General features: G+C 62.6%; 1 protein-coding gene across 1 annotated transcript in view; it reads right to left on the reverse strand.

The window, feature by feature from the left end:
• Positions 1–334: 334 nt before the first annotated feature.
• TPCN2 (two pore segment channel 2) overlaps positions 335–27,285 on the reverse strand; it is a 32,199-nt gene continuing 5,248 nt past the window's right edge. Inside the window, exons 3-25 of the mRNA XM_007465973.1 lie at positions 26,909–26,985; positions 26,366–26,543; positions 25,048–25,164; positions 20,271–20,377; positions 18,689–18,761; positions 17,163–17,283; positions 16,150–16,215; positions 15,667–15,731; positions 15,061–15,161; positions 14,374–14,455; positions 14,115–14,201; positions 10,370–10,489; positions 10,210–10,269; positions 8,200–8,328; positions 7,427–7,476; positions 5,989–6,088; positions 3,826–3,897; positions 2,541–2,614; positions 1,973–2,054; positions 1,806–1,888; positions 1,382–1,463; positions 912–1,006; positions 335–413 (exon numbers count right to left, since the gene is read on the reverse strand). Of these exons, the coding sequence (XP_007466035.1) occupies positions 335–413; positions 912–1,006; positions 1,382–1,463; positions 1,806–1,888; positions 1,973–2,054; positions 2,541–2,614; positions 3,826–3,897; positions 5,989–6,088; positions 7,427–7,476; positions 8,200–8,328; positions 10,210–10,269; positions 10,370–10,489; positions 14,115–14,201; positions 14,374–14,455; positions 15,061–15,161; positions 15,667–15,731; positions 16,150–16,215; positions 17,163–17,283; positions 18,689–18,761; positions 20,271–20,377; positions 25,048–25,164; positions 26,366–26,543; positions 26,909–26,985 (2,100 nt within the window). The remainder of the gene's footprint in view (positions 414–911; positions 1,007–1,381; positions 1,464–1,805; positions 1,889–1,972; positions 2,055–2,540; positions 2,615–3,825; positions 3,898–5,988; positions 6,089–7,426; positions 7,477–8,199; positions 8,329–10,209; positions 10,270–10,369; positions 10,490–14,114; positions 14,202–14,373; positions 14,456–15,060; positions 15,162–15,666; positions 15,732–16,149; positions 16,216–17,162; positions 17,284–18,688; positions 18,762–20,270; positions 20,378–25,047; positions 25,165–26,365; positions 26,544–26,908; positions 26,986–27,285) is intronic.

A 27,285-nucleotide genomic window follows, 5' to 3' on the forward strand; every position in this document is an offset into this window, starting at 1 on the left:
GCCACCAGCAGTGAAGGCACCATGGAAATCCCAGGGCCCAGGGGGAGGGCCGCTGCATCTCCCTCCCAGTCACCCTCTTTCCATATTTAGAAACATAAGTCTCAGGGAAGCAGCTTATAAAAAGAAAGTGGCATGGACAGCGCCTGAGGGGCCGCGGAGGTGGTCCAACTCGGCTGCAAACCAGGGCCTGCCTGTGTCCCAGCGTCGGCGCGCACGGTGGCTCTGCCCAAGGGAGAAGCCTCTCCAGTGGGCCGCGGCCGCCTCCTCCCCCGGCCGGCGCCCATCCCGAGGCCACATCACCTGCCGCCGCCGCAGCCAGGAAGGCGTCTGGACGTCACCTGCACAGCTGCAGGTGCGGGTGGTGGCTCAGCTTCTCTGTCAGCTCTTCCTCCGTGGGCTCCTCCAGGACATCCCTGCGGAATCGGGGACAGGATGGATGGGGAGCCCTGGGCACCTCCAGAGGAGCAGGGGAGCAGAGCTGATGCAGCAGCCCCGTCAGTGCTCGGGACGAGGAGCCCCTCAGAACCACCCCCCGGGGACTCAGGTCCACCTCTGGGATGCTTACGTGGCGTCCCTCAAAGCCCGGGAGGACACCTCTCTGCGTGGCTGTAACAACACAGCAAACGCTCAGAGATGGCAGTTTGACCACCCGGGGCTGACTCTGGGACTTCTCTGCACCAGCAGAGGGACAATCTCCAGGTTACCATGGAGAAGAGAAGGGCGAGGCTTCCTCTGGCCACCTGTCTACACCCACCAACAGAATCACCTGGAGACCAATGGAACCTGAGGGTGCTTCCCTAAAGATGTTCACCAGAGAGCAGGACAGAGGCCCGGCCCCGCAGCAGGTGCACAGGCAGACCCCGGGCTCATGGGGACCAACCGCCCGCCCACTGCCTCCCCACACCACGCACCTGAACAGGAGCTCCACGGTCACCTCAGAGGTGGCCTCTAGGTCCCCTGTGAGGGACTGCAGGTGACTGCGGCGGTCCCACTTGTGAAGGAAGTTCTGGCAAGAGGGAGGGAGGGACGGGTGGCTAGTAGGCGTGGGCCCTGCGCGGAACCAGCCTTGTCCCCCTACCCCAACCCCACAGTGTCGGCCTGGCTGAGAAGTCCACCCTGGACACCGGGATCCAAGGCCACCAGCTCCTACGGGAGCAGATGCCTGAGAGCCCTCCTCCAGGCCCCCTCCCACAGGTCAAAGGTCAGGAGCATTCCAAGAGGCCCCCAGCAGCCAGGGCGAACAGCCCCAAGGGAGGACAGAGCCTGAACCCTCCAGGGCTGCCCGAACCCAGCACGGCCTCTTTGGACCAAGTTCCGGGTGGGCTCCCATCAGCAAGTTAGCAACTCTGACTGAAAAGAGCCCGGGCAGGGTCGCCGATACCTCCAGAATCAGAGCCAGGAGCAGGTTGACCCAGATGACGGACGACACCAGCCACCACAGCACAAAATAGATCTTGGACCACCTGAGGAGAACAAGGACGCCACCGGGGCCGCCCGTGAGCTGAGCGCGGCTGCTCCCCTGACCCTGCGGCCCCGCCTGTGACATCGACGTTCCCACCCTCAAGCTGGCCCAGCCTGGCCTTCAGGGGCGCTCGGCCAGCGGCCAGGCGGCACGGCCGGCGAGAGCGGGAGCCGGTCTGAGCTCTGCAAGCTCCGGGCTGAGCCCCGTCACCCCACCAGCCCCGCTGTCACAGCCCCCAGAAGCCACCTGCTCCTGCACGCGCCCCGCCATCCCCGGGTGGCGCAGACCCAGACGCGCACCCCACGCAGAGCCACGACCGGGGCCGCCAGGACGGGTCACTCACGGGCCCGCGTAGCGCCGGAAGGCATCCAGAAACACCTGCCAGTTGTTCACGACCATCACATCCCACAGAGTGACCAGGGCGGCCTGTGGGGCAGCAGACGCAGGGTCCAGGAGGCCGCGGGAGGTAGAGGCGGGGGTCCCGAGGGGCGGGGGGGCCGCAGGACTCACCGCAAAGTCGTCAAAGTTGTTGGTCCAGTACTCCAGCTGCTCGAAGCTCCCGCAGGGCGCGGAGCCGTTGTCAGGGGCCAGGCTGGGGAGGCACAAGCCGGGTCGGTGGGAGGCGGGGCAGGACACACACGCGGGCGCCCTGGCACCGCCGCGGCCCCTGAGGAAGCGGGGGAAAGGGGAGACGGCCCCCGACCTCCGAGGTGCTGAGGGTGGCGAGGAGGCCAGCGCTGTGGACACACATGGCCAGCGGCCGGCCCGGGGGGGGCCTCGGACCTACAGTTCAGGCCTGGCCTTGGACACCCCCACTGCCGGCGCGCGGCCTGGCCTGCAGGCCCAGAAAGGGGCACGGCTGGGGGCTCTGAGCCAGCACGGGAATCACCCTCAGTGCAGGCTCGAGGGAGGGCTTCGGTGAGGGGCGGGCGGGTGGAGAGGCCAAGGAATTAAGGGGCCTCCTGGCTCCCTCCTGGGGAGCTGCGTCTCACCCCTCCACCCCCCTCCCGGCCCCATCACCCGCGGCTCCAGCGCCCCCAGAGGCGGGGCGCTCTCTGCACCTCGGAGCCCCCCTCACCTGCTGTTTCCAGGAGGCACGATGACACCTCGGAACAGGATGATGCCGATGATGGCAAAAATGTAGTAGACCCCCTAGGGAGGCAGGCGGGGTCTGTCAGCACCCCCCGGAGGGACCCCCGCAAAGCCAGGCTGAGGCCTGCAAGGGTGGCATGCCAGCAGGAACTCTCAACTGCGGGCACTGCCGGCCTCCCCGGGAACACTGGGGCTCCCAGGCACCTGCGCCAGAGGGAAGCGGGAAGGAGCCACTGTGGGCAGCCCCAAGATAAACCGGGGGCCCAGGCATAAGAACGGAGGCTGTCCACCCCTTCTCCAGGGCTGGTATGGCAGGAAGAGGGTTCCACTGAGAACAGGGCAGCGAGGGCCAGGGGACGGTGTGCCATGGAAGGGTGGCCAGGGGCCGGCCAGGTCCCTCTGGAGAAGTCCCACCACTCTCACCACATCCATCAGGAGACGTCTGAGCGAACCACTGGGCAGCCTTGTGCCGCAATCAGAGAAGGGGCTGCTGGCCGCCCCCGACCTGTCCCCAGCATGCCCGGTGGCGGGGGGAGGGGTGCAGGGAAGAGGCGTACACCCCAGGCTAACCCAGCCCCCCTCTGCGCCTCAGTTTCCTCCACTGTGCAAATAGGGGTCTGGGGGGCAGTACCCGAAGCAAGGTGCCACCTCTAGCATCCCATGACAGCCCAGAGCACCACAGGAGCCCCCTTATTGTCCAAAACAAGCACCAGGGCTTTGTCACCTTCCCTCCTGCCCTCCAGGCCTCGTGCCTGTAGCAGCACCCAGGGCCCCTGCTCACCGGGCCCTGCCCCGCCTGGGCCACAGGGTAGAGTCAACAGCGGCGGCAGGGGAAGGGCTGACCCCGGGGGGTGGGACATCATGGCCCTCTCAGCAAAAGTGACTGTGAGTTCCCAAAATCCCTCTGAGCAAGGATGGTTGACCAATCCCCACTGGGGGCTCTGTGGGCCCTGAGGGGTCCCTGGTGCCTCTTACATCTTTCATCTTCTCAGTGTGGCCCCTGGCCCAGGACACAGGAGGGATTCAGAAGTGACCAAGAGGATCTCTGGCACGGGAAACGGTGTGGTCAGGCAGCGCCTCCAGCCAGACCAGCCCTGAGCTCCTCTCTCTGGCTTCCTGCCCCGCCCTGTGCTTCCTGGGCCCTGGTCACCCGCTCCCCTAACAGAGGGACCCTCCTTCCGAAGGCCACCAGCTTCCTGTTGAGCCCTGGCTCCCCATCCAACAGTCCAGCTCCACTCCCCCGAGGGGCCAGCACAGGCAGCCAGACTCACCACCAGGATCCCACCGAAAGCCCGCATGTTTTTGATCAGGTCCAGGATGGTACTAGCCACTACAGCCATCAGCTGAGACGGGGAGAAAGCACAGACCCGGTTCCTTCTGGTCCCACCAAGATGACACCAGCCCACCCACCACCCAACGCTGACCTGGAAAGGCAGGAGGAGACTGGTGACTTCCCAACCCACACACCTGTACACAAACCCCTCAAGCATCCAGACACACCTCACCTGTACACGCACCTGTATACACCCACAGCCCCCATACACACCTGTACACACACACCCAAGGCCTCACACACACACCTGTACAAACACCCACAGCCACCCATACAGGCCTCACCTGTACACATACCTGTACACACACCCACAGGCCCCCATACACACCTGTATACCCATACCTGTACACACACCCCACAGCTACCCATACACGCATCACCTGTACACACACCTGTACACACACCCATACACACCTCACCTGTACACACCCACAGGCCCCCATACACACCTGTATACCCATACCTGTACACACACACGCTCATACCTCTATGCCCACCCATACATACTCACACTTGTATATACCCACCCAGGTAGATGCATATACCCGCTTCCCTGCAGATACCTCCACCCACCCAGCCTCAGATGGGTCTAAGTCCAAGACCCTTGGTGAAGCCATGGTGTGCAGGGCCCCGGCCCACACTGCCCACCAACCCACTAAGGCTGGGTCAGCTCGTCCCTGGTCTGGAGGCTCCTAAGAAATGCCAACCTGGAGATGGCCAGTCAGCCCTGGGTGATAGGGTTTGAGATGGGGCCTCAGAGACCCCGTCAGGAACCCTGGCTACGGGCTACCCTGAGCCCCGGAGAAGGGCTTTCCAAGCAGCCTGGTTACCCCACCTGGTAAGTTAGGAGAACACAGCGCTGGATGGTAGCAGACAGGGACCATGCTGTACGTGTGTGCACACGTGATTTGTGTGCATGTATGTACATGCATGTGCGCATGTGTGTACAGGTGTGTGCAGGTGATCACGCATGTGTGTATGAGTGCACATGTGTGATTATTTATGTATATACAGTTGTGCTTGTATAAGCATATATTGTGTGTGCTCTAGTGTATGATTATGTGTACATGTGTGATTACATGCACATGTGTGTACAATTGTGTGTGGTTACACATATACACGTGTCAGTGTATGCACATGTATAGTTATGTCATGTGTGAGATGACACACGTGATTGTGTGGATGTGTGATTACGTGTGTGTGTGTATAATTGTATGTGTGCTTGTGGGGCTGTGTGTGTGTGATTACATGCCTGCATACACTATGTGTATGCGTGTGTATAATCGCACAGGCGTGTGTGTGTGTGTGTGTGTGTGTGTGTGTGTATGAAGGCCTCAGGGCAGCAGCCCCCCTCTGCACCCAGGACCCCCGAGCCACCTTCAGATGGGAAATACCCCTGAGTGACAGGTCACTCCCCTGACAGGCCAGGAGCGCAGCTTGCTAGGAAGGACAGACATGCACAGGGGAAGGACCTGGACACTTAGAAAGGGGTCAGATGTCCTCGGTTTCTTTTCTCCTGAAAAGTGCTTAGGAAAGCAGACGGGAGCCTCCGTGCCAGGCGGGAGCTGGGCCTGAGCACCCGCCTCCCGCCTCCCCTCCCCTCCCCTCCCCTCAAGGTGGGTGTTACTCCGGGTGGGAACATTAAGAGAAACCGAGGCTCAGAGACGGTCACAGGCCACACCGCTCCTGCTCTGGGGGTCCTGGAAACGAGCACCAGTAGCCACCAGCAGCCCGTGCCGAAGGCCTTTCAGAAACGCGGGATGCCTGGGAGCACACCAGTTCCTCAGGGGGACCCTGGGGTCAGGATGCCTGGGGTCAGGGACCCCAGGAGCACGAGGTCACCCCTGCAACTGGCCGACGGGCCTCACACGGGTCCCGCCTGCAACCCCTTGCTGTCCTCACCCACAAAGCAGGGCTGGACACTCATACCTCCAACCGCCGCCAGCATGGCCCAGCCGCAATGCAGGGCGGGGCCGCAGCCCGAAGGGCCCCAGGTGGCGGGGTCAGGTGGGCAGGGTGGACAGTGCTCAGCCCGGTCCCTGCCCACCTGGCACACCCACTCCCAGGGCAAGGCCACGGCATGCGCAGGCGGGGGCGGTACCTCCATGCTGGGAATGATGCGCAAGAAGCGGAAGGCTATGAACACGTTCACCAGCCGGGTCATGTCCCACAGCGACAGCAGGCCCAGCGCCTCTGGCTTCCTGGGGAGACACATAGAGACGGGTTGGGGAAGGCCGGGAGGCCAGCGAGGGGCAGACGGGAGACACGTGGTCCAGAGACAGAGACGCAGGGACTCAGAGAGAGCCACAGAAGTGCCGGGAACGTGCACCGTAGCCAACGCCAACCGGAAAAGCTCCTTCGTGACAAGAGGGCAGAGCCTGAGCCGCCCACGCCTGCAGCCCCAGGGCGGTCACGGCAACACCTTCCAGGGCACAGCCCCCCGCAGTGCTGCAGGGCTACCCGACCCCCGTCCTACACGGGAGAACACTGAGGTTCCGGACGCCCAGCTCAGGTCCCAGCAGAGCTGGGAGAGATGGGGCCCCGACCCATCCCCTATCCTCTGACCCCGTTCCCTAACCTCTGAGCCATCCCGAGCCCTGACCCTGTCCCCTTGGTGTCCCTCATGGCCTTACTGGCCTCTCATTTCTATTTAAATTTAAACCCATTCTCCCCCAAGATGTCACCCCCCAACCCCAGCCCACCCCGCCTCCCCAGTGCGGGTTTTAGCGCACTTGAGAAACAAGGTGAGCCGGCCCCAAGGTGCCGGGCGGTGCAGCAGCCCCACTGCTCCCAGGGCACAGGTCCCTGCTGAGGACCGCACGGCCCCCGTCTTCCCGACACAGACCCTTCCCGGGGCCCCACCCCCGTCTCGGGCAACTCCCAGCTGCTCCACTGAGACGGAAGCAGCCCAGCCGAGGGACCAAGACACCAGGGCTGCCCGAGGGCCCGAGGTCAGCACGCGTGCTTGCTGGCGGCTGTACTCTGGGCAGAGAGACCCCAAGGCTGCCACAAGCCACACTGCGAGGCGCCCTGGGACCCCTGGCCAGATGTCCATCGCTCAGCGCGGCTAGAACTGGTGGCAGCATGAGTTCAGCGAGCCCCGGGGCATCCCTGCCATCTACAGGGAGGTGAACTGACACCCAGAGTGGGAGGTGACGACCCCGGGTCACAGGGCCTCCAACCAGAGGAGGGCCCCAGCCCGATTCCAGTGCCCCCAGGACCTCCTTGCTTCTGGCCCCCAGTACACCTGGGCCCTGTGTCCCATCCTGGGCTGGGGGTCAGGGGGCGCTGAGCCAGGGCACTGCAATTGGCACCTCCACAGCTTCCCATCCCGGCTCTGGGAACGCTACCCTTCTGAAGGCGGCTACGATGAGAAGGGGCCTGTCCCCATAGGCCTCAGCAGGGCAGGAGCCACGGCCGCTCCCCCCGACAGTTGGGCGTTTGGCTCTAGAGCTGCCCGGGCCAGCAGCCGGGAGCCGGGCGCACACCCTTCCCCGGGGCGCGAGCCAGGCCTCCCTGGGTCCTCCACAGTCACGTACCAGCCCGGGTGTGGGAAGCGGTGCACAGCCAGAGTTGAGATCTCCAAAACCTTTAATCACAAAAGAAAAGAAGCTCGCGACAGCAAAGGCCCACTGGCAGCTCTAACACGCCGTCCCCAAAGGGGGTTCTGGGGAGAAATCAGGACCAGGGGGTCCTATCCCCACGGTGGGTGCCACGTGGGGACGTCCTGCAGCTGAGAAAGACACCTGGCCTCAGGCGTCGGGCTGTACACACGAAAGGCAGGGCTCGGGAAGGGCCGGCCGAGTGCCGGGCGTGGGAGAAGCTACTCGGTCAGCTGTCTCCCTCCTGTTCCCAGGGGCCCATGGCTCGAATCCATCAAACACGAATACGTGTCACGCCAATGTCGCTGCTGTGACACGCACACCGGGCGTGGCCCCTCACTCCCCCAGGCCCTGGGGAAGGTGTCCCGAGACCCGAGACCCGCGGTGCCCGAGAACCCCTGCCCCTCCCTCACCAACGTCGAGGCCCCACTGGCCAGCGGGGACTGAGGGTTCCCTCCCGGCCTCCCTCAGGGGTCAGGAGAGGCAGCCTGCCACCGCTGCACACCTCCACCCACGATGCTCAGATTCAGCAGAACCCAGCCTCCTGCAGCCACCCGCCAAGCAGTTCATCCGGGGGGAGGCCAGCCCCTGTGTCACCGGAGGCGGGAGCCCCAGTGCCCGCAGCCCCTGGGCCCAGCCAGACGCCGAGCGCTCACCGCCCGCCCGAGAGCACGCCTCGGCCCGTCTCAGACTTTACCAGCAGGACTTACCAGCAGGACGGCGGTGAGTAGCCCGTCGAACACATTGCTGGAGGAGACCAGGTACCTCCGCAGGCCCAGAGCAAACACCTTGAGCAGCATCTCCAGCAGGTAGTACAGGATGAAGACGCAGTTGAGAATCTGGAAAGGGAGAAGCGGGACCCGGCGTTCAGTCCCGGCGCCGCCCCCGCGCCCTGCCCCTCCCCGCACTGCAATGGGGCCCAGGAGGGATCCACGCGGCTTGGACGCCACAGGGCCCCTTGGATCCCGCCCTGCTGCACACGGGGGCTGGCCGGGGAGCAGACAGCCCCGCCCCTGCCGGAGCCACGTGACCCTCTCCTCGGCCCCCACCCTGGGCTGCTCTTCCCGACGCCCCCGCAGCCCCAGACACGGGCATCTTCAGAGCCCCCTTCTTGGCCCATAGCTTCTCCTCGGGTGACCTGCACCCCGTGCACGGCTTCAACAACAATTCGCACGTCTGCATCCCCCGGCCCAGACTCCCCCCACCATCCGACGGGCTCTCACAACCCCCCAGGCCCGGTGTCTCCCAACCCCACATCATTTCTATGCTGGCAGGGCCTGGGTCACCCACACCTCCTCGGGGGTCTCCGCCTCCAACCTGGCCCCTCTGGTCCAATCTCCTGGGGACACCGGGCAGTGTCCCTCCCTAACGGAACCTCCTGGCTCCCAGCAGCATCCTCCCAGTCCCTGGGGGATGTGTTTAGGAGGCCTCATCATCAAAGTTGGTCTCATGCTATGGGGTCACTGTCTTTTTTGAAGCCAGTAAGTAAAGTATCAAGTAGCTCTTCCCTTAAAGGGGGCTACGTCACGGTGGGGTGATGGGGGGCGTGGCGTCAGCTGAGCACTGCAGTCACCTTGTCCGGTGTCCAGTCTAAATTCTATATTCTTAGCCAATGCTGTCTCATTCACACCTACACAGAGATCACCATTAAAGGCAGAAGAATAAACATTATGAGCAGTTATCAAGGGGCATAAAATGATGGAATTCTGCAGTCACCTCAAGAACCCTACGTGGCATTGATCGGACCAGAAGTCTCTCATAAGCAATCAAGCTGACTCAAGTGCTTATCAAAACTATTGTTGGGGCTTCCCTGGTGGCGCAGTGGTTGAGAGTCCGCCTGCTGATGCAGGGGACGCAGGTTTGTGCCCCGGTCTGGGAAGATCCCACATGCCGCGGAGTGGCTGGGCCCGTGAGCCATGGCCGCTGAGCCTGTGCGTCCGGAGCCTGTGCTCCGCAACGGGAGAGGCCGCAGCAGTGAGAGGCCCGCATACCGCAAAAAAAAAAAAAAATCAACTGTATCCAACTTGACATTTGTCAGGAATAAAAACCAGCCACCTCTGCAATATGTTATTCACACAGAGGAGACTGAACAATTCCTGTTGAATCCAGGAAAAAAAAAAAATTAGGAAAGTAGAAAATTTGATTTTAAGTGTAAAACAGAGGAATTTCAAATAGCAGGTCAAGAGGCCATTTCCTCAATTTTGATGCTGTAAGTTTAACTCTATGTTTAACATACACGGCCTGATGTGTCATTTTTTAATTGGACAAATCAAGCTTTTCTTATATAATTAGAGAACATTCAATGGTTTTCATCAACTTAATATCATTCATAATATTTTTCATTAAAATAAACTTTAAAATACATGCTTTGTAAAGGTCTGGCATTATGGGGGCGGGGGCGGCGTGTACAGCTTTTTGCTTAAAATCCAAAACGGAAAAATTATTTTTAAGTTCCTAAGGAGTTTGACAAGACCTCAGAATGTTAGGAAAGGAATTCTCTCTACACAACTCTCCCTCCACCGTCCGGCCCCGCGTGACGGTCCAGCCGGGGCTCTGCACGGGCTCCCGACTGCCCTCCCATGGCCGGCACCCCGACCCCTGGGCCATCCCTGTGATGCACTAGGACAGCCCAGCCTCCCAGGGACCTGGGGCCCCAGGTGGGGAGGCTGTGCCCTCTACCCCCCTAACTCCCCATCACCCCGCACGGCTGGAAAGCTCACCCCCAGCACGAAGTCGTCACGGTCCTCGGGCAGCACATCTGCATCCAACACCAGGAACACCTGTGGAGCCAGAGCGGACGGCAACTCAGCCCCGAAGCCAGGAGGAAGGGAAAGTGAGAGATCTAGGGGGTGGGAGACGCCAGGGCAAATCCTCACTCACACAGATGGTCACGAGGTTTCCCAGGGCCATGAGGTTGCCCAGGTAGTCAAAGTAGTGGTGGCCAAAGAGGAACTGGGCGCTCTGCAGAAACGGAGACTGGTACTCGGGCCGCGGCGGGTGCTGGGGGGACACACACGCTCAGAAACATGCCGGAGGTGGCCATGGCCACAGGGGCCCAACGATGCCTGTACCCCCTTATCCTGGGATTTGACCTCTTCCTACCTTACTTCCTATCCCAGGCTCTCCAGCCTAAGGAAATCGTCTCAAACACAGTAACCGTTTTATGCGCAAAGATGTTCATCACAGTCTTTCTAACACCAAGAGAGGTGGAAATAACCCAGACGGCCACTGATGCTGTTAAGTAACCCGTGACGGACTATCACACAGTCGTCTTAAATGTATGCAAAGCGCCATGTGAAAATACACGTATAAATTACAAGCTAATAACTATGAAAACTCAGCACAGAACGAAAGGACCTCACACACTGTGACCAGGCTGGAGTGGAACTCAAAGGAAGGCAATTAGGCAACAAATACTTACGGGAAGACACCTGTCAGACCCAGCACTCCCATGCTCGGCACCCCCCAGAGCCAGGACAGAGGTGCAGGGCGGCCACCGCAGCGTGAGGTGGACCGCGCCTGCGCTGTCCCACACAGGGGCCGCTCACTGCACGTGGCCACTTGATTTAAATTTAAATCCGATCAAATTAAACACAGCTTCTCTGTCACGATAGCCACATCTCAAGTGGCATGAGGACACCCATGGAGCTCTGACCCAGCCCCACACTCAGACGCATGGTCCCTCGGTGACAAACAGCCACAGCGTGACCCAGTAAGAACGTTCCCAATCTTCCCACAGTCCTCCACGTGGGAACTGGTGCCCAGAGGCACCTGCCCACACTAGTACGGTGCGGGTGCAAAGAGAATTAGGTACCAATGCCCTCTGCACCCGCACCCATCCCTGCTGCACCCCAGAGGGTGGCTTCCTGCTTGCCCAGTGACTGCAGACCAGCTCTGGGCCGGGCAAACCGGCAAACGTCTCTGTCACCCTGTGGGCTGGACCACAGCTTCTCCAAGGGGGTGTGAACCCTGGCCTTGGGGAAGACGCCCCCTCCCAGCTCTGCTCTTCCTCAGGCATCTCCCTCACCCCTCAGGTACCACAGAGTTTCCTCGTATCTTACTCTTTCGTCACAGTTGACACTTCTTAATGTTAAACTTCCCCTGCTAAACCCGCTGTGTGGTTTCTGTCTCCTGCCTGGACCCAGGCTGTTATATTGGCCAAGAGAGATATCAGCGTTATCCATGATGTTTAAATGGTTACAGGAAGTAGGGACTCATAGATTACCTTGTTATCAAGAAATAACAAACCTTGAAATGATTTCAGTGATTGTCTCTGGGAAGGGGGACAGCTGGGTGGGTTTTTCTATTTTTCTCCACTACCTATAATGAATGACTGCTATGCTTTTAACCCAAAAAGCTTCTTATTAAAAGAAAAACAGACTTTTGGAAGCTGGCACAGTGCCTTCTCTACAACCAGTTAGCAAGAACTGACCAGTACTGGAGGCTAGGCTGATGGACAGGGGTTGACCACACATGGGAGGGCTCTCGTGGAAGGCTCATGTTTTCCTGGTATCAGCCTGCCTGGAGCACGCCTCTCTTCAGCAGCGAATCCAAATTCACAGGCTGCCGGGGAACCTGGGACAAGCCCCCACATGCTAACGATCCGTGAAGCGCCTGCCTGCCCCCTTGCAATCAGCATTTCGGGGTAAGAGGCTGTCATAAAACCAAGGCAAGAACACCACAGCTCCCCAAACCTCTAGGACCCAAACTCCCACCTCAAATCACAATTCTGGACTTTAGACCCAGGGAGTTGTGGGAAGAGAGAACATCCCATGGACCACACTAGGAAAGGCGTGGCCAGAGCAGGGGTGTGGTTAGGGCAGGGGCGTGGCCTGCGTGTTAGACCATCCCTGAGTCTGTGCCCAGCATGTGCCCTGCTCCGCCAGTCACAACCACAGCACCTCTTTTTTGATATCATCAGATCCTGATGCCAGAAGAGGAAGGGAGAGTCGGTTTTGGAAGACCCGGACCCAGCAGCATACTGCAGGCCAGCAGGCAAGTGCCCAGGGAGAGCCTGGCTGGCCCGGTGGAGCCCACCGAGCAAACCCTGAGAAAGGAGCCCGCCTTCCCAGACGTCTTCCTGCCCAGGTCAGCCTGAACCTGGAACGGGGCTGGATTGCATGACAGCTGCCGAGAGCTGCGTCCTGGGCCCAGCAAACCTCCTGCCCCAGGATGAGGGCCATCATCTAGAAAGGTGCTTCCTGATTTTCTGTCGTTTGAGGACCCACTGTCACAGTTTCTGCAAACGGCACACACTTACTATTTCCTTCGAGTCACCTGGAAGCAGACACTGTTGCCTAGCCTCTTCCCAAGAGAGGTGCGATGTGCACTAACATACAAAGTGTCTGCCTGTGTGTCCCTACCACCAACACCCATGCCCCGAGGGTGCCACCATGAGGATGCTGCTGACAACAGACATGCCACGTACGCACGGCCCAGAGCTCCAGGCCTAGCAGGGCTTGCCTCCAGGTGACCTGGAAAGACCTCAGGAAAACATGTTCTTAGGAAAACCACCTCTGACCGGGGCCTGAGGCCACAGAGGCTGACCACAAGACCTGGAGAAGCTGACATTTGTTGTGGGCTAAGATGTATCTCCCAAAATTGTATTTTGACATCCTGACCGCCAGAACCTCAGATGTGACTGTATTTGGAGTCAGGGTCTCCTAAGAGGAAATTAGGGGGAAATGAGGTCACTGGGGTGGGGCCCTAGTCCAACGTGACTGGGGTGCTTATAAGAGGAGGAGACCGGGACAGAGACACGCACAGAGGGACGACCCCGTGAGGACACAGGGAGAAGACGGCCGTCTACAAACCAGGGAGAGAGGCCTCAGGAGGACCAGCCCTGCCCACACCGGGATCTCAGACTTCCAGCCTCCGGGACTGGGAGATAATAAGCCCTGTTACTTAAGCACCTCCAGGCTGTGGTATTTGTTACAGAAGCTGAGCTGACTGACTCAACGGTGAAACAGAGCTGCTAGGAGTCCGATCAGCAGGAGATGTCTGATTCCACCTCTTCACTCCAATCCCCGTTCGAGTCCGGCTTGACCCTCTCAAGGCCAAGTGGCTGCAGTGGCAGCCCCCTCCGCTGCCCCCACGGTCTGCCTGTAAACAGCTCGGCTGTCTCTCAGCACCTCTGCCACCCCCCTCACCTACCCCACCCCACGCCCCCGCCTCCCAGAAACCTGCTACGTAAAATGCAGGTGGTCCAGGGTCTTATGGACACAGCACTGAGCTGGATGCTGAGGCCCATTTGGTAACTTTAAAACTCAGTGTCAAGGACAACAAACAAAGGTTTTAGACAAACTCAGGAACCTCCCAGGTTAGGACACGTGGGAAGAGGATAAAAGTCTATCACGGAGACGGAGAAAACTGTTTGGAAAGTTCCTCTGGGTCAAGACAACAGTCCCTGTGGCCTGTGAATTTCACGAGGTCAACAAAACCTCCCCAAGAGCCACCCCACCTCTGTTCCCATGTACCATCCCAAGGACCAGAATCCCCGCAAAGGCGAGTCCCGGCGATGGTCACTAAGCGTGACCCAGATGGTCAATGCCAACAGACACCGAGGACTTCCCCCAACCCCGGGTGGCCCTGGCACTGGGCAGGTGACTCCAGTCTGGCCCGTTACCTCTTTAATCACCCTTCTGTCAAACTCATCGAAGAGCTTCTGAAACTTGTCAGCTGACAGCAGGTCCCCACTGCGGGAACGCAGCTTCTGCAAAGCAGGAAAGCACAGGTCAACGGAGCAGCTGGGCTGAGGGCAGGAGCGGGGAGCTGCCCCTGGCCCCACCCGGACTGGGCCAGCCCGGCTGATCCGAAATGACACCCACATGACGCCCGGGGCCCAGAGGCACTGGCAGGGGAAGACGGGGGGCGGGGTCCGGTACCTCCGCGATGGCCTGTTTGTGGTCACGGTCCAGCTGGACCTTCTGAAGCACCTGCAGGAAGTCCTGGGGCTTCACCCCGACTCTGTGGGGAAAATGCCCCACCGTGAGCCCAGCCAGCTCAGCACCCTCGGGCGCCCCAACCTCTGGCCTGAGCAGCCCCGGGGGATGACAGGGCCTCCAAGAAGGAGCGCCTCATGGTCCTCCTGTGTCCAAACCCCGAGACCTCATCTTCCACCTTAGAGAGGAGCAGCTGAAGCTGGGAAAGGGGTGCAGTCTGACGGGCCCCGTGGCTAACGAGCAGGGGGCACTGAAGCTTCCCCAGTGACACGGCCTCCAAGCCAGGCGGCAGAGTCGATGTGTGTCCCAGGGCCCCTCTGGTCCCAACACACGAGTCACAGCACCAGGGTGTGGGAAGGGTGCCCCTGGCGGGGGACAGGTCAGAGTACACGGCCCCTCACCAGCCAGGGATCTCCAGCGGGTCACAAGAACACACGAGTTAACTCTGACGCAAGGACCATGGAAAGAAACCCTAGAGCCCATGGACGTCTTCGTGATCCCAAAGGAGCCTTGCAACCTGCTGCCAGCAGCGAGCTCGGCACAGAGTGGGTGCTCAGGAAACCCCCCCCCCCCGTGAACACCCCCTCCCAGAGCAGCCCCAGGGGAAGAGGGCTGGAGCCCCACACTCACCCCTCGGGGTGGGCTTCTCCCTCTGCCGTCATGGACGAGAGGACCTTGTAGGCAGCCCGGATGCCCAGGCACCTCCGCAACAGTGAGGTCTGCAGAGACTTCTGCAAAGAGTATGGCTCTGAGGGGCTCGGCTCAGCCCTCTCCCCAGCCGCCCAGCCCCTTGTCCCCGGGCAGCCCCCCCCCCCCCTGGCAGCCTGGGGAGCAGCTCCTTGCCCCGAGGGCATCAGGGGGACAGTCCCCGACAACAAGGGCTGGTCCTGCCGATAGCCACTCGCTGTGTAATTCACTAAGGTATGCGTTTCTTCTCGGCAGATTTGGGGTCCCTGGCCCCCCTGCAAGGTGGGTTTGGGGGTCACTGCAAGAAGACTGCAGCTCCCTCTAGAGGAGGTGGGGCAGGGGAGGGACCCCAGGGTGGTGCTGGGGACAGCACCTCCTGGAGGGCAGGGAGGGAGGATGGGCCCAGTCCCCCTCACCCACAAGAGGGAGCCGGGGCAGTGCCGAGGCCACTGCGGACCCTGTCCCCCCAGCCCCCCGCTGCCCAGCTTCCCACCAGGCCTCCAGGGACAGCTCCGCTCACAGCCGGGCAGGGCGGGCAGCTCAGCTCACCATCAGGTAGCCCCGGAACTGGTTGTAGATGACGGCCGTCAGCAGGTTCATCAAAAACAAGCTCCCTTGGAGAGGAAGAGGCCATGGTGAGTGGGGAGCACATGGGCAGGGGCAGAGTCTGGAAGGACCACCAGCGCTGGGGGCCCAGAGGGTCGACACGGGCATAGCAAGAAGGTGAGCAGCGAGAAAGGCCCAGATGGGCAGAGACAGGGCCTGGGTCCTGGGGGCCTCGTCTGCGGACGGGGGTGCCACCTGGCCTGCCCAGCAGGGGCACTGAGGACAAGTCACCAGTGGTCACAGAATGAAAACCACGGACGGGCCACAGAGAGATGAAGTTACAGGACTGGGGAGGTCCCGCCGAGGTGCGGTCACAGGGTCGGGGGTCCACTGAGGGGAAGTTGTGGGGTCTGGGGAGCACACCCAGCCCCGAGTTTTCGGGATCTTGTCTGCCCCACGTGACCCTGCAGACCTGCCCAGACTCACCTATCAGGGTGAAGGCTATGAAAAAGATGGCGTAGAGCCGGTTCTTGGAATAGGCAGGAATCATCACTGAAAGAAATTAAAGGAAATAAAACACACCCACAGATCCAGTGTCCAGTCTGATTCCCTTCATTGTCTCACACCACTGCCTTCTCAACAGAAATGAGGGCCCTGTGTTAGGAGAGCTGGGAGGTCTTCTTGTCCAACTCTGCTCCTCACGCCTCTGCTTGCACACCCACGGGGACAGGGAACTCACTACCTTTCGAAGATGCTCATCCTCTAGGCTTCCCCATGACCACGCCTCCCAGACTGAAAGTTCAGCTCTCCCTTGGGTGACTCGAGGACTCACAGGACACGTGGGGACGGTGCTCAGGTATGAAAGCCAGTGGCTACCCTCCCGGGAGGGTCTCTATGGTCAGTGACCATCCGAGCCCAAGATGAAAGGCCTCAGCCAGGGCGGCCAGGCCACAGCTGAGCCCCAGAGGACCGTGACCACCCCATCCTGGCCACATCCCCGGCCCGAGCGAACAGAGGCCCCATCAGCAACCCTGACACAGTGAGCGTCACAGCCACCGGAGACCCCAGGGCCTCTCACACGCGGTGCGGCCAAGCCTCACCCCACGGCTGGGCTGCCAAGAGACCACCAAGGGCCCCGCTGAGCACAGCTTGATCCATCACCACACAAAGAACACCGTCCACCTCTAGCTTCTCAGAACGCAGACAACAAGGGGAAGAGGAGAATGGAACAGAGAAGGAAAATTGGGAAGAAAAGGGAAGAAAACGGGAAAAAGCCGGAGAGAGAAGGGAAACTAGAAAAAGAGAAAAAGAAAATCAAGAAGGAAAGGAAGGTAGGAGGGAGGCTCCAGCATCACACTTGGGTTCCCCAGCTCTCGACAAAAAGACCTTAGGGGCTCCCACCCCCTGAGCTGGGCTCTCGGGCTCAGTGCTGACTCCGCCCCCTGCCCCGCCCCGCCCAACAGGGCCCCTAGCCCCGCCCCACCCTCCTGGTCACGCACCATCAGGGCTGTTGGCGGTGGTGAGCAACACCAGGAGGGAGGTCAGAGCCTCGGGCAGGTTGCGGAAGTAGGTCAGCCGCTGCCTGTCCCGCCTGTCGTCCTGCGAACGGACGTGGCAGCGCTGAGGTGCCACCCGGGCCTTAGGCCACCAAAGCCCAGGCCCGGGACCCAGCAAGCCAGGACCACCCACCGAGGCTCAGCAGCCCCGGACCCGCACCTCCCCATCACCTCCCAGCGGGCTCCGAGCTTGAGGCCGGACAGGACCTAACGCAGGACCTCCGGGCCCGAGGGCCAGCGTCCGGGGATGCCACACACCCACACGGACACCAGCCACTCGGCCAGCCTGGCAGAGAGCATCACAGCCTAGACACAGAGAGGGCCCATGCGGGGGCCAGCCAGCCCGCTCTCAGCCAGACTCTCCACACGCCATGCCGTGTGCCTTCCACCCAGTGTGGGTGGAAGGCGTGGCGCCCAGACACACAAAACCACCTGATCACTTGGGGAGCCCTGCAAAGCCGCTTTCCCAGCTGCCGCCCAAGGGCCAGCCCTCCAGCAGACACCCTGGAACCCTCAGCGTTCTCAGGTCAGAGGCCCACCCCAGCCGCCCGCGCCCAGTGCACCCACCCTCCCTGTCCTGGGCTCCGCGAACAGCAGGGTCACTGGACAGACACGCGGGGCCTGAGAGTCTGTTAGCCAGTCCCACACTTCACAGCCTAGGTGCCCCCGACACCCAGACACGCACACACAGAGACATACAGAGACACACATACGCACACACACACATGCATGCGCGAAGCGGAACTCCTCCCCGGGGGTCTGAGGGATGGTCTTCGTCTTCCATCACGGGCAGCACGGCCACAACCCCCAAGTGTTGCCACGAACTCACTGCAGACCAGCCCTGGCCAAGCACCGGGCAGGATCCCAGGACAGAGGCGCACGACAGCCCCGCCCTGAGGAGGACGGTGACCCCGGCCAGGACACCAGGAAAGAACACGGGACGGCAGATGCAAGGCAGGCCCCACGGGTGACACCTCCGCACAGCAACAAGCTGCCGGGGGCCGGGCAGCAGTGAGGGGCTGGGAGGGAAGGGGGCCCACGCGGGGAGGGGAGCAAGTGGTGGGAGGTGCCCTCTGGAGAGGCGGGCAGGGGCGGTGAGAGGGGCCATCCTGATGGCTAGTCTGAGGGGCCTCCATCTAAGTGAGGTACGGAGAAGGCGGGTCAGCAACCGGCCCAGGAGAGGGGGCACTTGGGAAGGGGACGAAGAGGCAGCCAGGCAGAGTCGAGTAGCCAGAGCCCAGGAGGCCCGGGCCAGACACCCTGGAGATGTAGCCGCTTGAAGAAAGATGCCTGGGCTCCAGGTGGGCCACTACTGACCTCCTGGTGACGAGCTGGGCGGGCAGCCTAACCTGGTCCCCATCTCTGCCAGCCCGAGAACTACCTGGCGGATTAACTAGGGGCGGCGCTGTCCATCACCCTGCAGGGAGCCTGCCCGCTGGGAACAGGGCAGAGCGCAGAGAGCACAGTACCTTCTCGCAGGGAAGCAGCAGCATCGCCAGCACGGTGAAGAGGCCCAGGTGGGCGGCCAGCAGCAGCCCAACGCTGGGGCGAGAGCGGCACTCAGCACTGGGCAGGCGGGCTCCGGGATAGCCGACCCGGCCGTGCAGGGAGCTCCCCGCAGCCGAGGCCCTGGGCCAGGTCCCTCCTCCGCCCCAGACCTGCCGCCCTCCCGCGCAGGGGTCCTGCTCAGGGGAAAAGCGCAACCCCGGGGGAGTGTCCCAGGACCCCCGGACTCTCAGAGGGGAAAGGCCACTTCCATTAACCCGGGCCTGACGGGGAGGGTCGTCCACGAGAGTCATGGGAGTGGGGTGGGGGATGGCGGGGAGGGGAGGGGTCAGAGCCAAGGTGGGAAGGGCCCGCAGGACAGAGCAGGGGGCGGGGCTCGAAGCAAGGCCATTTAGGGGGCCGCCCTGAGTGTGAGACAGAGCCCCCCAAACGCCCACCCACCGGCCTCCCGAGATCAGGGGAGGGGAGCCCCCGCCCCGCTCTGCCAGCCCCCTGGCACCAGCGCCCACCTGGCCATCTCTGGCAGCGACCACCTGATGCACTTGAGCGTCTTCTTCATCATGGAGGAGCTCTGCATCAGGAAGAAGGGGCGCAGGAGCCGGCGCACCCGCACGGGCTGCAAGAGGCCAGGACCCGGGGCCCTGAGCACAGCCACTGCAGGCCGGCAGACGGCACGCGGGCCCAGGGGCCCGACGCTCTGCACGAGGACGCGCTGCACGAGGACGCTCTGCACGAGGACGCGCTGCACGAGGACGCTCTGCACGAGGACGCGCTGCACGAGGACGCGCTGCACGAGGACGCTCTGCACGAGGACGCGCTGCACGAGGACGCGCTGCACGAGGACGCTCTGCACGAGGACGCGCTGCACGAGGACGCGCTGCACGAGGACGGCCCCGGCCCCGGCTGTCTGTGGGCTCCCAGCGTGCCCGGCCTTGACCCCGCAGGCTCAACACCCTCCCCGCTCCCTCCCGGGGCCCAGCTCGGAACCCCAGCCCCCAGACCTGCCAGCACCGGGGAAGGGGGGCGACCAGCGTGCCTCTCCAGCACCCCACTCCTGCTCTGGCCGCAGCTGGGCGCCCTGCACTTGTCTGTGAAGCCGGCTGTCCTGCCCTCTGGGCACTCCTCAGGCCTCCTCTCCGCAGCCCCCAGCCCCTCTGCTCGGCTCCGGGCCTCAGCCTCCAGCACAGGTGCACAGAAACGGAGCAGGAACCCCACACCTCCACTCACACGCACACGTGAACACACACACTCCTCCCTCCTGTCACAGCCAAACAGCCCTCCTCCCGTGCTCAGGACCCCGGCCCCTCAGAGGCTCCCCTCAGGGGCCCTTCCTCCCTCCCCCACGTGGACACAAACACCACGTGTTTCCACAACCTGCCACTCGCAACAAAAACGACACTCGCCCCTTTGTTCCGAAGCAAGGCCATTTAGGGGGCCGCCCTGAGTGTGAGACAGAGCCCCCCAAACGCCCACCCACCGGCCTCCCGAGATCAGGGGAGGGGAGCCCCCGCCCCGCTCTGCCAGCCCCCTGGCACCAGCGCCCACCTGGCCATCTCTGGCAGCGACCACCTGATGCACTTGAGCGTCTTCTTCATCATGGAGGAGCTCTGCATCAGGAAGAAGGGGCGCAGGAGCCGGCGCACCCGCACGGGCTGCAAGAGGCCAGGACCCGGGGCCCTGAGCACAGCCACTGCAGGCCGGCAGACGGCACGCGGGCCCAGGGGCCCGACGCTCTGCACGAGGACGCGCTGCACGAGGACGCTCTGCACGAGGACGCGCTGCACGAGGACGCTCTGCACGAGGACGCGCTGCACGAGGACGCGCTGCACGAGGACGCTCTGCACGAGGACGCGCTGCACGAGGACGCGCTGCACGAGGACGCTCTGCACGAGGACGCGCTGCACGAGGACGCGCTGCACGAGGACGGCCCCGGCCCCGGCTGTCTGTGGGCTCCCAGCGTGCCCGGCCTTGACCCCGCAGGCTCAACACCCTCCCCGCTCCCTCCCGGGGCCCAGCTCGGAACCCCAGCCCCCAGACCTGCCAGCACCGGGGAAGGGGGGCGACCAGCGTGCCTCTCCAGCACCCCACTCCTGCTCTGGCCGCAGCTGGGCGCCCTGCACTTGTCTGTGAAGCCGGCTGTCCTGCCCTCTGGGCACTCCTCAGGCCTCCTCTCCGCAGCCCCCAGCCCCTCTGCTCGGCTCCGGGCCTCAGCCTCCAGCACAGGTGCACAGAAACGGAGCAGGAACCCCACACCTCCACTCACACGCACACGTGAACACACACACTCCTCCCTCCTGTCACAGCCAAACAGCCCTCCTCCCGTGCTCAGGACCCCGGCCCCTCAGAGGCTCCCCTCAGGGGCCCTTCCTCCCTCCCCCACGTGGACACAAACACCACGTGTTTCCACAACCTGCCACTCGCAACAAAAACGACACTCGCCCCTTTGTTCACCCGTTTCCCACTCCCGCCCCAGCCAATCTGTCCTCCTGTCCAAGGGCAGGGGACCCACCTGCGGTGACCACCAGGCCTCTGAGCCCAAGGTCACCTCCCATCTTCCTGCCAGGATTGGCAGCTGCCCCGCCCTGCAGCCCGGCCCGCCTCCTCTGTGCCCGACCATGCGCTGGACGCCCTGAGGCCCCTCCTCCCCACCCTCTGGCCTCACACCTCAGGGAACATGTCCGTCCTTGGGATTTTAAGGGTCACAACGCGTTCAATCTCCAACCCAAGCTCTCAACTCCAGACGCATCCTAATGGAGGTCTTCTCTCAGAAACGAAAGGCTGATGGAGTCGCCTCCCGGCCCAGCCCTCCGGGGCTGCCTGGAGGCCCAGGGCACCCACCCACCCCTCCCCGTCCCACTGGCCCACTGGCCTCCGCGCTCGGCACCGCCATCCCCCCCCACACACACCACACACCCCCACACAAGCTCAGCGGGCTGCTCGCACTGGGACCTTCCATCCGGCCATCAGTGCCACCTCCAGCACTGCATTGGCGACCTTCCTTCTAGCCACTTGCCTCGATTTTTTTTTCCCCCGCCCCCGCACACATCTGGTGCTTCCTGGTACCGTCAGCCCCTCTCACAACAGAATGAGGCCCGCCAGCAGCAGCGCACAGTAGGCCCTCAAATGTCTGCAGCGTGAGCGTCCCAAGGACTCACTCGGCCTCCCCAGGCTGCACTCGCCCTCAGAAGGGGCCCCGGCTGCCGACAGGACTGAGAAGGAGAGGGAAACAGCGGTGAACGGGCGAGGCTCAGGGGTCTGCCCCACTCCCAGGCTGAGGGACCAGGGCCCCAGCTCACCCACACGCTCGCTGCCCCTGGGCGAAAGCTCCAGTCTCGGGGCCCATATCAGGAGTCTTTTAGCCCGTCCCCCAGGCCGAGCAGGAGCTAGAGGTCCAGCCGCATCCACTCCCCGGGTGCTGGGCCCTCGCCTGTAGTCAGACACAGACCAAAGCACGGCTTCTTCCAGACGCAATCACCCCGCCCAACCCAACCCACCGAAGGCCTTCCCGACGGCTGGGGCCACATCACTGCCACGGATGCAGGGAACACATGTGAAGGGTGGGAAGACGTTCCCACGTGACCGGCCTGCAAGGAGAGCCGGCCCAGAGCCAGCTAAGCCCCTGGCGAGGCTTAAATCACACTGAGAATCACAGCCTAGGCCTCTGAGCCTTTAGAAAGAAGCTACCAACTAATCTGCAGAGAACTAGTCTCTTATGAGAAACAGCCACGGCAGTCATGAGTACAGCCTATCAGCTGACCAGTAGACCATGTGACCTGACCCTCCAGCCACCAGGCTGGGGAAGCAGGACTCCACCAGGTGCAAAAGGACAGGAAAGACCAGACTGGAGCAGGTCAGAGGCCCCGGTCCTCCTGCAGGCCCCAAGGCCGGGGGAGCTCTTGAAGACCAGCCAGCTGGCCACGGAGAAGCACCTTGGGCTTGGTGTGCACAGTTCTGGGTGATGGGCCAGTCCCAGCCAGAAGTGGACGCGTGTGGCGTTACAACCTCTACGGGCAAGTCCCTTAGCGACAGTCCCACAGCGGGGACTTTACAGAGGGCAGGGTCCACCCTGTACGGACCAGAAAGGTAATGACTCCCAGGGGGTCAGGGCCATGGAAAGGACAGCCTGGGCGTCTGGGGACAAGACCGTCCGAGAGGACACGTGTGGGTGGGCAGAGAGTGCCCCCACCACGAGGCAGCAGGAGGAGGCTCTCTGGACAGATGACACATCTGTGGACGTCCTCAGCCTCTCCCCTGGCCACCCCGCACCGATCTCCACAGGCCACAGGCAAAGTGGCCACAGAGCAGGGACGGGGGTGACGCCCGGCGCCAACGACATGGACCCCCACACACACCCAGGCCACTACTGGGGGCCCACCCTGCCAGAAGCAGAGCCCAGAGCCGGCCCCCAGGCGGCCCCCATGGGGACCCACCAGCCCCTCCCCAAGCAAGGCCCTCAGCTGTCCTCAGCGGACATGCAGGCGGGGGTTATGGGCTCTGCCTGCCCTGCCCTCCATGCCTCTCCCAGGACCACCGTCTGAGCCTCAGGACCAATGCTGCATCCAACCCGGGCACAGCCCACAGCTCCCACCGGCCTTACCATGGCCCTACCCCAAAGCAGCTGGCCTGTGGGAGGGCCTGGTGGCCCTGAGGCGGGGCGGGGGGGTGAGAGGGACAGCCCCTCGTGGGGTAGGAAAACCAGCAGAGACTCTGAGCACTAGGACAAAATGCGAGCAGCAACACCTCCACTCCCCACCCCACAACCCCGGGCCCTGCTGGTCCGGAAGCATCTGCTCCCAAGATGCTTGTACCAGGGCCGCACGCTGGGCCCTGGTACTGGGCTGGACCACAGCTGTTCGTGAAAAGAGGGCTGGGGGCCAATGTGGGCAAAAAAGCTCCAATTACCAAGGACAGATTGGGATGTTGCTGCCCAGAGGGGCAGGGAGGTCTGCGTCCAACATGAAAAATTATCACCAAACTCCAGTAATAAAAAGCCAGGACCACCGAGGACCCAGGCCCCTCGGGAAGGAAAGCCTGGGTCCCCGTACAAGGGGACCCAAGGCATGTGGGGCTGGAGCAGGGGGCAGCTGGGCTCCTGGGCCACTAACCACACAAGGCCTGCGGGTCTTCATGGCCAGTTACACAGACACAGGTTTGTATACAGCAATGGCCCCCTTTCCCCTCCCCCTCTTCCTAATCTCACGCAAGGCCCCTTGGTGGTGCTGAGGTTCACAATCCAGCCTTAAAGTGACAAATGCTCAGGTGACATGAGATGGTCACTCAGAGGTAGGGCCGGCGGTGGTTAGGCTGGTGTCTGTCCCCTTTCTGGGGGCGGGTGAGGGCCTCCTCCTTGGTACGAAGACGGCAGCACCTTCTCATGGAGAAGCATGTGCTGTTGCGCTCCTACAGGGCCACGGCGGAGGCATGGGGGCTGCAGGGGGCACTGCGCCCTCCACCCACCCTGCGGCCCGGCTGTGAGCTGGGCCAGGACCCGCCACTGACACCTCTCCTTCATCGGCCACCCCTGCCTAGTGGGAAGGAGGCAGGAGGCACCGGCTGGGGACCCGCTGGCTCCCGTCATCTTGCTGCTCCCGCCAGCAGCACCCAGGGCGTCCAGCGTCCCCCTCCTCCAGCACCCCCAGAACCAGCATCGTGGTCACACCTCCTGGAGGAGCCAGCACCCCGTCCCCAGAGGGCAGGGTCCCAGCTCTCGGAGCCCCTCCCCTGAGCTTCCAGGTTCCATAACCCCAATCTCCTTCCTTTCCTGCCCTAGCCCCAGGTTAGGGGGGCAGGGGGGTTGCTGCCTGCAGGTCTGTGTTTCCCGGGCCCCCCTCTCGATTTCTTGCTTACTCATCCCCTGTCTGAGGCCCGATGTTAAATTCTCTCGACTAAAGCACCTGATGGGCTTCTGTGTCCCCGACCAGCCCTGATGGGTCAGGATGGCTCAGGATGTCCCCAAACCAACTGCTCCCAGCTCTGCTCTATCAAATCACAGGGCGATGCTTCTGGGCGTTCGGGGGGAACAGAGATGCTGTCATCAGCAAGGCTGGGGGCTGCCAGCTCGGCTGAGGCAGGGCGGGAACACCAGAACTCACCCCCAGGGCCCTGCGCCTCCCCTAGGCCTCAGTGTCTTCATCTGCAAGAGGCGGACAAAGCTCCCTGGCCCGTGGGTGACTGACGTGCTCTGGAGGGCGGGCAGAGCCGGGCAGGTGGGCCGGACGGATGCAGGGCCTCGGGACTCCCGCCCACCGTTCCCCTGGGCAGCTGCGTCCCCCCAACCCCCAGAGCTCCCCGCCGCCCCCCTCAGAGTCGCCTCGCCACCTACCTCCTGACAAATGAGGCTCAGCGACACGGTCCAGTCCAGGAGAGACACGAGCAGCACCACGAGGTAGGCCAGCAGCCAGGGGTTCTTCCGAAACTGGGCCCACCCAACCAGGTAGCTCTGCAAGAGGGACGCGGCTGAGCCGGGGGGCGACCACACAGACCCTGGCCGGGCAGCTGGTCTGAGGCCTGTGATGCACGCGGGTGAGGCTAGGCAGCCTCAGCGAGCATCACGGTCCCCGCAGGACTCACAGCAAGAAGCTGAGCAACGGTCAGAAGGCCCACGGTCCTCGCCCAGCCTGCTGGTGACCCCGGGCAGCCCGTGACCCCGGGCTCCGCACTGACCGGCTGCACCCATGTCCTCACGGGTAACGTCCTACCTGTCCCGCCTACCCAACCACCACTGTAGCTTGTGCCTAGGAATCGTTCCAGAAAAGACTAGGAATCTGACCAGATGCGCAGGGGATGTGCCTTGGGAAGGTGGGAGTTCGTCACCTGTTCAGCGCACCTAACTGCCCTTTCCCATCACTGACCCCCGCTGGAGGTCACAGCTTGCATATGAAACACGTGCTCTCTCTCACCTTTTGAGACTTCCCAAATGGACCAACCATTCCAAACAGGCTAATGAGAACTTCTAACCAGTTTCAGTTCCAGTTCAAAAACCCCCAGACCTCCTAACCACATTATAGGCTAAAAAAGAAGAAATAAGAAACTGCCTGGGCCCTCAGTCACACACACATGCATCAACACTCACCCACGTCCCTCGGGGTCAGGCCACAGAGGCCAAACCACCCTGCAAGAGGGTGCCCTGCAGGCAGGGTGTGGACGTGCACGTGGGCCGGGGCTGGAGCAACGGAACTGAAACCCTGACACAGCTCAGCTCACGCAAGCAAGGCAGGGCCCACCTCCAGCTTCTAGAAGGGCCTGGGTCACGAAGCCAGAGCTGCACACGGCCGGGGGCGGGACAGCAGCCCCTCCCCTACGGGCTTCTCCTCTGTCGGGGTAGAGCGTAGGCCATGGAGAGATGCCCAGTCCCCTCTTGTTCAGCGGGGGCCCCTCCCCACAGAGGCACTGCTGGACCCTCGGCCACTCTCTCCCGGGGTCCCGCAAGGCACTGCACCCCCGATGGCTCAGCCATCCCCCATCGGTGGTCTGGGAGCGGGGAGAGCCGTCCAGGAGGCAGCCTAGGCCTCTGCTCCGTGGGTCGAAGTGCACAGTGGGACAGGCAGCTTGCTCCAGGAGCGCAAAAAATAAACCCAGGAAGCAGCAGCCGGACCGGGAGGGCGCGGGTCCCAACCTCAGCACCTGTGCAGCCCCCTCACCTTCACGGAGACGTCGGCCGCGAAGACCAGCAGGCAGAGTGCCTCGACGCCCTCAGTCAGGCCGCAGGGCGGCTCCCAGGGGGCCGGGCGGTAGCGCACATCAGAGGTGCTGGTGAGTGAGGAGGGGGTCTCAATAAAAGCCAAAGCCAGGATCAAGAAAGTGGTGAAGCTCAGAATCCTGGAAAAGGGACCGAAACTGGTCAAAAGGCAAGAACCAGCCACACTCGGGGGCCAAAAAAGCAGATGAGCAGGCGGGACGCCTGGAAGGCAGCAGGGCACACTCCACGGGTCCAAAGGCCGGAGCCCACACTTCCTGCTCCGTGGCCACTCGTGTGTGTGGTCAGATAACACGTATCGGCGCACAACTCAATTGCCGTGGCTGGCCGGAAGGCTCTGGAAAGGAACCCTCACCACAGAGGGGCCGGGCTCTGCTCCGATAAGGAGGGGAGACAGCGGGGAGGGGAGCCTGCCTGACCCCTGAGACCAGCCCCCTCCCCAGGCCCGGCTGCGGGAGCCCTGCCGCGCGCGCACGTGCACTCTCACCACTGGCTCGTGCTGGAGTAGTACCATCGGTACAGCCACAGAGACCTGGCGTCCACGCGGTGGTTGATGGAGCGATACTGGAAGTGAAGGTCACACGGGGCACGTGAGGGTCCCCTCCGTGCCACACAGCACAGCCAGCCCCGTGCAGGGCACCCCTCTCACCCACAACAGGCCCGAGGTGGGGACACAGGCTGGGGATCGCAGGGTCCACCTCCACTCAGTACAGGGACCAGGGGCTCGTCGGGACCCAGCAGGGTCAGACCCTCCCAAGCTGCAAGGTTTCCCCAGGGCCGGTAGGTGGACGGACACTTGCTGGCTGGATGCACAGCTGTGCCCTGTCTGTGAGGCTCCCCTCCTCTGTGCAAGGCTGTCCCCCC

This window comes from Lipotes vexillifer, unplaced genomic scaffold (assembly GCF_000442215.2).
Source record: "Lipotes vexillifer unplaced genomic scaffold, Lipotes_vexillifer_v1.1 scaffold1094, whole genome shotgun sequence".
In the NCBI taxonomy this organism is placed as follows: domain Eukaryota; kingdom Metazoa; phylum Chordata; class Mammalia; order Artiodactyla; family Lipotidae; genus Lipotes; species Lipotes vexillifer.